At 55.5% G+C, this 10668-nt stretch overlaps 1 protein-coding gene across 1 annotated transcript in view; it reads right to left on the reverse strand.

The window, feature by feature from the left end:
* Positions 1 to 2344, reverse strand: part of CDC42BPB (CDC42 binding protein kinase beta) — an 84646-nt gene extending 82302 nt beyond the window's left edge. The window contains 1 exon segment of the mRNA XM_075531951.1: positions 1919 to 2344. Coding sequence (XP_075388066.1) covers positions 1919 to 2093 — 175 coding nt within the window. The 5' untranslated portion in view covers positions 2094 to 2344.
* Between the last annotated feature and the right edge of the window lie 8324 nt (positions 2345 to 10668).

The raw sequence follows: 10668 nt of genomic DNA on the forward strand, positions 1-10668 counted from the left end.
GTGTGACTTATTTGTCACTGCAATTCCACAGAGCCAGGACACAACTGTGGAAACCATGTCTAGCACACCAGCTTCTGCTTCAATTTGGGTCAGATCTCAAACCCTGGCCCGCAAATATGCCAAGAAGGGAGCACATCCAGCCAGCCTGGTCCATGGTGTGGATGGTGAGAGGCGGGTGCACTGTGACTATCATTCCAGAGGGTACCCTAACCCACTGTCAACATTCTGGTAGCCCTACAGGGCAGGGAAGAACTGCTCCGTAGGGTTCCCAAGGCGATAAATCTTCACAGAAGCAAATTGCCACATCCTTCTTCCGTGAGCTCGCATCAGTGACCTTTCAGCTAGCAGCCCGATGCTTAGCCTATGGCTCCTTAAGGGAACCCAGCTGCTGGCCAATCCCCACGCCCAAGCCAGAAGGCAGCCCAGCCCACACATCCTGCAGTGGCCACTCCAGGCTCCAGGAATAGTGGTCCCCACAGAAACCAGGAGTGACCCAGTGTCTGGCCAAGTCATGGCCAAAGAGCAAAGAGGGAAAGACCGCTGAAGGGTACAGCAGCAGCTGTTACTTCTTCAAGAAAACACCACATTCCAAGCGAACATTCTCAAGACCGGCTTTATCTGTGGCAAAGAATCGAAGCTACTGGCCCCAACCTCAGCAGCCCCGGCCCAGTGACGCAAACGACCCAGCGATAAGATTTTTATGGTTTGACACTGCCTCCTCCACCTCGGCTGTTTCGGCATTAAGAAGCCCAAGAGGCCGAGGGTGGGTCTAGGGACAGAGGAAATAGAGTGTCACTTTACACTTCCACGGGTCTTCAGGGCTCTCTAGTGATCATTTGGTGGCTCATTCCAAATCTTTTTTTCCTGGTACAGCACACAGGTGATTCTGTCAAGTTACTCTCGAAACAGCACGGAACCTGTTACTCTGGTATGCACAGCATGAAACCCATTGTCATTGAGTGGATTCTGACTCACAGTGACCAGGGGCAGGGCAGAACTGGCCCGTAGGGATTCAAGGCTGTAATCTTTAAAGAAGCAGGCCGTCAACCCAGTCTTTCTCCCGCCAAGCAGCCCCTTCGGTTCAGCTGTGGAGCCCTGCGCAGGTGTTCCTTACACACAGCAGTACAGGGCCCTAAATGGTCACAGCATCCCCAGGTGGCTTCATCACATCTTCTCCCAGTAAAGCACACACAGGTAGTGGTGTCAAGTGTCTCTTTGGGGAGGATCACAGATCCTTAAATGACACATTCTCCAGAGAAGCTGGCACCAGATGAAGTATGCAAATACCACATGAAGAACCTTTTGACAAGGCGTCAACACACGGGACAGTTTCATCCCGCCCAAATAGGGCAGGTCCCACGAAAATCGATGTGCTCTTTACGGGGTGGGTTCGAGACGGCTGGAGGTGCCAGAGCAAATGGGGTGTTCAGAGCCCAGACCTCCCCGCCGCCCGGGGATGGAACCATGCTGTCACATAGTAGGAGGGTCAGTTCGAGCTGGGCTCCTAGGGGATGTACAAGACTGGGGGGGGACGACCGCTCACGGGGCGGTGGGCAGCGTGGGGAGGGAGGGCGCCTCAACCTGCCTGTGGACCCTAGAGCCGAGGTGTGAGTGTGGGGCGACGGATATCCCAGGGAGTGCTGCAGGAAATGATATCCAGATTGAAGGGTGGATCTAGGAAGCGGCTGGGGCGACGGCCCGGCGGGAGGGGGGACTGGGATCGGAGGATGTGATTCCGAAGGGGCAGGATGAGGGGGCGGACCGGAGGACTTGGGTGCGAGGACGAGGCCGCACAGAGGGCCCGGGGAGCGGGTCCAGGGGGAGGCACTCGGGCCGCCCGCGGGAGAGGAGGGCGCGGCATCCCTGCGCGGGGCGGCGGGGTCCGAAGGCAGAAGGGGTCGGGCTGGCGCACACTTACCCCACTCGAGGAACTCGGCCACATACTTGTCGCGGCGCAGGGCCGAGTGGCTGCACTCGGTGTACAGGCAGATGAGCACGTCCAGCAGCGTCTCCACGCTCAGGGCGCTCTCGTTGCGCCAGGGCCCGTCCAGGAGCAGCTGCTCCAGCTTCTTGAGGCGCACCTTGGCCGACATGGTGCCGCCCGGCCCGCTCCCGGCGCGCCGGCCTCTCGCCGCCCGCTCGGCCAGTCCGTCAGGGCGAGCGCTGGGGAGCCCGGCGGCCGCGCGTCCAGGCCGCAGCGGCGCCTCGTCGCCGCCCCGTCCGCGTCGTCGCGCCCCGGCCTAGGCCGACATCTTGGGCTCGGTCCCGGCGGAGCAGCGTCTGGGGCGCCGGGCCCCGCGGGTCCATGGGCCGGTCCCTCCCCTCGGCGCCGCCGCCCTCCCGCCGGCCCGCCCTCGCCGAACCGCGCCCTCCCTGCCCGCCGGCAGCCGCGCCCTCCCGTGGACCCCGCCGTTCGCCGCCGACCGCCGCGGTGCCGAGCCGAGCGCGGTGCAAGCCCAGCCGGCGCCCGAGCCCCGACCCCAGCCCCGACCCAGCGGCCCAGCCCCGCGGCCCGCAGCCAACCAGGGCGCGGCCAGCGCGGGCGCAGCCAACCACTGCCCGGCCGGCCGCCGCCCGCCGCCGCGCTGACCTCAGCGCGCTGCCCCGCCCTGCGCTCCGGCTCCCGACTCCCGGCGGGATAGGGCCTCGCCGCTTGCCGTAGGGCGGCCGGGATGCTGGGAAGGCGGGGGCGGGGCCGGGGCGGGGCGGGGCCGGACCGGGGGCGGGGCGAGCGCCTGGGAGTTCGCCGCCGAGATTGCAGCGGCGCGTGCGCGCGGGGCAGCGCCCGACGGTGGGAGCCGTCTGTCCGCCTCCTAGTCCGTGCGGCCTTGAGGCTGGGGTCAGACGTGGACCCCGAGGCCCGCGGAGGCTTAGTAGAGGCTTTGGGGACGAGGAAACACAGGGACAGTGGCCCCGCTGTCCGCAGCCCCCCACCCCGCGTCGTTTCTGCTGGTGGCGCTTCAGGCCGCAGTGGCCGTCGGGGGCCGCACTGTGACCTCCATTGCTTTAAACCAGTGCTTCTCTGCGCCCGAAGCAGCTCCGGTTCTCGGACTGTTCAACAGGGAGACAGGTCCAGGGCGGTCCGGGGACCTGCCCAGGCCACACCCAAACCTCGGTGTGGGGCATCTGCTGGCCAAGGCTGCGACCAGCCGTGGGTGCCCGGTTAATTCCCAACGCTCCAGGTAGCGGCCATTCAATTTCCTCCTTTTCAGATGGCTAGTGTGGGATTTCATAGGGTTTACTTAGGAGACACAAAGAGCCCACGTGGGTAGTGGGTTACGCATTGGGCTGCTAACTGCAAAGTCAGACGTTCCAATCCACCAACCATCCCGGTGGAGAAAGATGAGATTTTTACTCTTGTAAAGAGCTAACAGTATCGGAAACCCACAGAGGCAGTTCTACCCTGTCCTACAGCGTCGCTGAATCGGAAGTGACTTGGTGGCAGAGACATAGACCTAGGAAACGCTGCATTTATTGGGGTGTTAAGGTGGCTATGAGTCTAACGACTTGTTCCTGGGGTGGTTGGGGGGGGGACTTTGGTGGTGGAAAGAGCTAGGCACTGGACTAGGAGTGGAAAGGTTGGGATTTGAACACACTGAGGTACCTTGGAAGAATGTCCTGTCAATGTGTGTCCAAAAGCTCACCAAGCCAAAACCAAACTCCCTGCCTCCCAAAAGGTCACAGCTACTGAGAAATCCTAGGACGGTCAACTGTACCCCGACACACATGGGCACAATGACTCGGAGTCTATGCCACCCCAGCTGGTTTAGGTTTTGTTTGTCTTTTCACCCCTGAACCAACCCTTGGCTGAAGAGAAGGGACTGACCAGAGCTGGCAGGGACTCTGAAGCCAGGAGGCTAAGTGAGAGACCCAGACTGAGGGACCTTAACCCAAGGCAAGTCAGAAGTGGGCAACTGCTGGCTTCAGCCAGAGCAGGGTTGCTAGGTGAGCAGACGAGAGGTGGAGGTGGATGAAGGCTTTGGGGTGGGAGCTAGGTAAACCCCCAGCTTTGAAGAATAGGTGTGGCAGAAGTAGTTGTGGGACTAGAAGTCGGAATTGGGGCTGCCTCTAGGGGAGTGGCATTGACCGGCCGTTGGAAATGTGCTTTGGCTTGATTTGGGAGGTGGTTACCCAGGGATACCCAGAAGTAAACAATTCTCAAGATGTGCATTTAAGATTAAGATTAAGTGCACCGTAGTCCCTGGAGAAGGACAACATGCTTGGTAAAGTGGCCCTCCACGAGATCCACGAGTTGGATTGACACGGGGGCTGCAACAACAGGCTCGCACATGGGAACAAGGGTGAGGATGGCGAGCAGGACCACGTGCTGTGTCACGCTGCTGTGCACAGCGTTGCTAGGAGTCGAAATCGACTCGCTGACACCCGACACCCACAATAACAACTGTGCATAGATCACAGCTCAGGTGTGGGGTACAAGCAAGAGTCTTTTTGGTTGATAAAAGAGTACTGGTTACCTTTGGGGGGCAGGGACTAGAGGGGCCCTTTGGGAAAGCAGGGAGCATTCTGTGTTATGAGCTGGTAGCACATGAGTCTGCAATGGTAAAGGCAAGTCAGACTGTTGTAGAAATATCTGTCCTTTGCTGCATGCGTGTGCTTTCAAAAGATAAAGATGGGTGGGGGTGGGGTGGGAGTGGGGGTGGGAGGACTGCAAAGCAGATGGTCTGCCTCCAAAGCAGCAGCGTTCTGATCTTAAGAGACTGGATTCTTTACCTTGACCTTTAAGGAGGGTGACGAGATGCCCCAGTTTATCTGGGCCGGTTTCCATTTTATGCTTTTGTCGCAGTGTCCACCTTAATCATGTCCTTCACTCCCACAAGCATCCTGTTGGGACAGTGCATTCTCTCATTTCCTGACCAGCAGGCACTGCCTGGCCCTGTCAGCCCTGCAGCCCAGGGACCAACGATCTCCATTCCTTCAGGTCTCTAACCCCTGTCTCACTGGTCTCCTTGCTGCCCCTCAGCTCTTGTGGCCCCTTCCCCCTTACTTCAGGGTCTTTGTACTTACCTGGCCTTCCACCTTGGGTCCCCATGTCTCCCTCCGCACTCCCCAAGACTGTCTATTTCAATCTCAAACCTCTCTGCCATCTTTCCCCCCCAGTGACTCATTGCCGCACTCCCTGGGGGGACTCCCAAGGTCCCACTTCTCTCTGTAGTTTTCCTTCTTGGCTTTCAGTGCAACCACCACTGCATGCAAGTCTTGCTCACTAGCCTGGAAACTCCAGGAGCGGAAACTCTCTGCTCAGCACTGGGTCCCCCACCCTTAGCCCAGCAGCTGGCAGGAATAGCCACATGAGGGACCACAGAGGTGGGCCTTATGGAATGCATGCCTCTGCCCACAGAGCAGTGCTGGTGATGTGGGCACTGCGCTGGCGGATGGCATGCAGGTGCAGCCGTGTACCAGGGCTGGCAGAGGTATGGGGCAGAATGCCAGGCTCACCCAAGGGCCCACATCCACTCTGACCTTGGCAGTGACAGGTGAGATGGAAAGAGGTGCTAGGGCCCTGCCTGCCTTCTTGGGGCTCCCATAGCATCAGTGTCACTACTTGGCTCCCCCAAAGGGACCACAGGCTGCAAAGGAGTCTTGGTGTGCCTCACCCCCCAGGCCATATATTTCCTCCAAGGTCAGGGCTTAGTTGCATGGGACCCCACATGGTGAAAGGTGCCTGCAGATGTGGAAGGAGCAAGCTGAGGAAAGCAGGTACCCAAGGCTGGTGGCAAAGCCCTGAGCACCTACTGGAGGTCTGGCAGCCTGGGTGGCCCAGAGGGGAGGATGGGATGGGGAAACCAAGTCTGGGGCACACTTGTAAGAGGCCAGCAAACCCTCTCACCACACTTACAGCATGCCTGGTATTACATATATGAGCTCGTCCAGTCCTCACAAGAACTATTACCGGCCCCATTTTGCAGATGAAGAAACTAAGCCACAGGAAGGCAAGTGCTCTACCCGTCAAGGATTTACTCAGACACAGCAGTGTGATGTCGCCATGACCCTAACATCTCCTTCCATCTCCTCTGTCACTGCCAAGGTCAGAGTGGATGTGGGTCCCAGGTGAGGCTGGCGTTCCGCCCCACCCCACTGCCTTGGTTGGGAAGATTTGAATGTCGAGGGGCTGGGAACATGTTGTTTGCTGCTCTCACAAGTGGGAGCTGTGACGCTATGACATAAAAAATGGACCGACACTGGGCCTGGGGCCTCGGAACCACAGTCTTTGGACACCAAGGCCAACTGGCAGAAGATGATGTTCTGCATCCTACGTTAGAGAGTAGTGACTGGGGCCCTGAAAGCATGTGAGCAGCCACCTGAGGTGCCATGACTGGTCTCTCCCCATCCAAAAGAAAAGCACTCCAAAGAAAACCAAACTATTGCTCAATTGATGTATGTACAGACTGTGATAAGAGCCTTATGAGCCCCAATAAAAAGATTAAAAAAAAACAAACTCACTGTCGAGTCCATGCTGACTCACAGCGACTCTATAAGACAGGGTCGAACTGCCCTGTGGCTTTCCAAGACTAACTTTACCGGAATAGAAAGCCTAGATGATGAAATCCAAAACAATTCATTTAATGGGCTAATAGACCAGGCAGACATCAGTCTTCACAACCCAGAGGCTAAAGGAACTAGATGGTGCCCAGCTGCCGCCACCAAGTGCTCTGCAAAGAGTCACTTTAGAAGGTCCTGGGTAGAGCGGGAGACTAAGGTGGAACAAAATTCCAGACCATAAAATATTAGACCGAGACTAGTGGGACACCCCCCCCACACACACACACACACAAGACTATGGGTCTGAGTCACCCTTCAAGTCTGGAACTGAACTCACCACTGGGCTGGAAGAATCAACCGCGTCAGATGGAAAGACAACCTTGACCCAAGGACAGCGTTAGGGAAGAAGGAGCAATAGGCACAGGAGCCATGTGAAGAGGAGGGTGCATCGAAACGGATGAGTTTAAACTAAGTGTGTGCCCGTGTGTATGTTATACATACATGTATATACATCGACGATGGTAAAGCTCATGAGTTGTTCGGTAAACCTTCACCTAACTCACAGTTTCAAACTCTTAAGAGAAAACACAGCAAAGACTGATCTCGCAGGGGACTGAGGGCTGGAACACGACCTCTCTCTCTGTGGAGCTTGGGCTTGCTCACTGCATGGTGGCCTCAGAAGAGCTGGGCTTCTTCCACAGTGGCTCTGATGGCCAACAGTGAGTTACTAGTGAGCACGCCTCGCTATGTGGCTTTTCTTTCTTTTTTAAAATGAGGTATCATGCAGGTAACGGACGAGTCACCATTTTAAAGTATATAATTCCGTGACATTCAGTGTATTCAAATGTTGTACAAACACCACTTCTCTGGAGTGTAAAGCTTTTATCATCCCAGAAGAACACCCTGGACCCATCAAGGACTCACTCCCCATCCACTCCTTCGGCGTCTCTTGGTAACCGCGCATCTGCTTTCCATCTCCACGCATTGCCTACTCTGGGTATCCCACAGAAAAGTAGTCCTACAACACTAGCTCTTTTGTGTCTGGCCTCCACTTAATGTTTTTGAAGGTGCCTCCTTGTTGTTGCGTGAATCAGTGCTTCCATCTTTCACCGTGGCTGAATACTAATCCACTGCATGGGTAATCACAGTCCTTTATCCATTCAGCCCTTGATGGACACTTGGCTTATTTCCACCTCTAGCTGATCTTCATTTCATCTAGTGCTCCCTTGTCCGTAATATCCCAAGGGGGGTGTTTTAACAAACAAACTTATTTTCTTGCTGTTTAGGAAATTGGAAGTAAGAATTCAAAGTGCTGGCCCTAGGGGAAGGCTTTCGTACTCTCAGGGCTCTGGGAGAAGGCCCCCATATCTGGCTTTTATTCCTTAGCTCCTGGGTGATTTTACATCGTGTAGCGTGGATCTCCGTCCACGTCTTGCTTGTCCTAATCTCTTTTGAGATGTCAAGAAATGGAGCTCAGACTTGTTTTGGATCAATCCTGTTTCCTTAAGATACCAAACAAAGCCCATTCTCACACCATAACCACAGGTATAGGGGCTCGGATTTACAGCATATCTTTTGGGGGACTGGTGGGCAGGGGGGAGAGGATACAATGCTGCCAGGAACATTCCCATAGACATGGCCTCCCATGACCGTTCTTTAGCAGTGACCTAGCATCCCTGCCACCATATTCCATTGGGTACAGCGGAAACAGGCCCGGCCAGGTTCAAGGGGAGGGGACATAGGCCTCAGTCTTGAAGAGAGGAGTGCTGAGAGAAATGGCATGGGGGCCATATCTGACCCCCCTCTAGCTACATGAAGGGGAAGGAGAATCTCACCACCAGCCCAAGGTGGGGGTCCCACAAGGCAGAGGTCAGATGAATCCATCTTGGATGTTTCTTTCTTTTCTGATACCACCACCACCACTCCTCCCACCAGCACTCTCCTTCTCTGCTGGGTTTCAGAATCCATTACAGTGGTCACCCAGAATTCTCAGACAACACTCACGATGATGGGGTTTATTAGTCTGGGTACATTAGAGAAACAAATACACAGAAATTTATATGCATAAGAGAGAGTTATATAGACAGGGTAAGTACACATCAAGAAAACATCCCACCCAAGTGCTGCCCAGGCACACAAGTCCATATGTTTGACACTGATCTACAAAGTTCTCCCCCATCTCACAAGACACAAACTATTATGCCAACTGCAGGAGGAAAACCAAGTCAGTGAATGTATAAGCATCTCAGCGCTGGCAGGGGTCTCCACACAGCTGCTCCAGCACCCAGGGCTGCATCGGGGTAGATTCATGCGGCTTCTCCTTGGGGATGTCTTGCAGGAAGTCATCCTTGCAAGCTGAAGCAGCGAACTGGCTAAGGCAGCTGCACCCGGGTCTGGCCATCACAAAGCAAGAGACTGGAGAACTCAAAAGGCGAGGCTCACCGAGCCATGTAGCCCTTCCCCCCTTCAATTAACCCCATATGTATTTATCGACCAGGTTGGCACAATAAACTAACTACCTCATGGGGTTTATTAGGGAAGCTAACATGTTACAAAATGTCAAGGATACAGTTCGTTTTAAGGATACAGTTCGTTTGTCCACAGCGCTTCTCAGCCATGTTGGCAGACCCATCTTCCCGGTCCTCAGCTTCTGTCTTCCCTGGACATCTGCCCTGCCCAGGAAAGTGTTACAAAGCGCTCGGCGCTGCTAAGTGCCCAGGGGCACCCTACTCCACAAGCCAGCCTTCTGCCCAGAGGCACCCAGCTCGATTCCTTTCTGCTGTTCCACCTCTCCGTCCCCAGGCTGCGACCTGACCTTGGGGCCTCACCTGCAGCCTTGGCCCCTCCTCTGTGCAGGGATCTTCAAGGTGCTTCCCTCCTGGCTCTTCTTCCTCGCTGGTCCTGAGATTCTGTCTGCCTCGTTCACTTCATACTCAGTGTGATGACAAACCGGGCCAGTCCTCTCATACTTGCCCCTACACCCTATTTGCCTGCTCACACTCAGTCACTTGGTGGGAGTCACAAAGACTCGACAGAAGCGCGGAAGCAAGGTTCCAACATCGCGTCGGAACGACAGTGAGGGAGGAGCAGGTCCAGGCAGTGTGTCACTGTGTTGTACACAGAGTGACGATGGGTCGTTAGTGACTTCTCAACAACGACGACAACTTGTCAAAGAGTTGGGGGCCACAGGAGGGCAAGCGCAGGGGAATGAAATGGTCAGATGGGTAGCCAGGTTCAGGCAGGATGGCCGCTAGGAGGCAATGGAAGTCCTCGCGCAGCTTGTGCCAGCCAGGAACCCCTTGGGGGAAAGCACTTTTGGCATTGGCAAGGAGAACTGAAAAGGGGTCACACCTCCTGACCCAATGTGCTGGACCCGAGTAAGGGTAGTTCCGCTGCTCAAGAGGTTCTGCTTCCGGGTTCTCAGAAACGGGCCGCAGCACACGAAGGCTGCTCTCATTGGCTAGGCTCTAGGCACGCCTGGCCACAGCTGATTGGTTCAACCTGACCCAAGCCAAACCAATCAAAACCCTCCCCTGTGATTTTTTTTTTATTTTTTAACACAGATGCTCCTGGTCACAGAACTTGAGGCTGAGGACATTCACAGAGGTGCTGAGGGACAGTGAAAGGAGGAAAAACGGAAACGGAAGAGAGAGGGAACCCAGAGGAATGCCAGTCCCGGTTTGTGGTGTGAAAGGCCGCCTCCAGGGAGGTACCTACAGGTGTCTATGCCCGGATGCCTGCACGCATGAAGGCCTTAGTTAGCTACTACTAGGTGCTGGCCAGTCAGTCCCAACTCATCGCAATCCTATGAGTTGGAAACATGAAGAAAAGAATAAATTAATTCAAAGGAAAAATGATAAACAATGAAATGAAACCACGCCTGGTCCTGCACCATCCTCACAGTTGTTACTAGGTTGGAGACCATTAGCTGGTTCTCCCATAAGGGAAATACCACAAGTGGGTCTTTGTAAAGAGCAGAACGTGATGCTGACGAATCACTGCCATCCAAAGACCCGTAGGACAGAGTAGACCTACCCCCTCCGACCTCCCAGGCCCCCATCTTTAGAGAAGCCCGCGGCCCCATGTTTCTCCCGACAGGGAGCTGGCTTAGCTTGGTCTGTAGCCCAGCGTTCAGCTCACTGGTCACCAGGGCTCTTCTGGATCCAG

The sequence above is a fragment of the Tenrec ecaudatus genome, chromosome 14, assembly GCF_050624435.1.
Source record: "Tenrec ecaudatus isolate mTenEca1 chromosome 14, mTenEca1.hap1, whole genome shotgun sequence".
Classification (NCBI taxonomy): domain Eukaryota; kingdom Metazoa; phylum Chordata; class Mammalia; order Afrosoricida; family Tenrecidae; genus Tenrec; species Tenrec ecaudatus.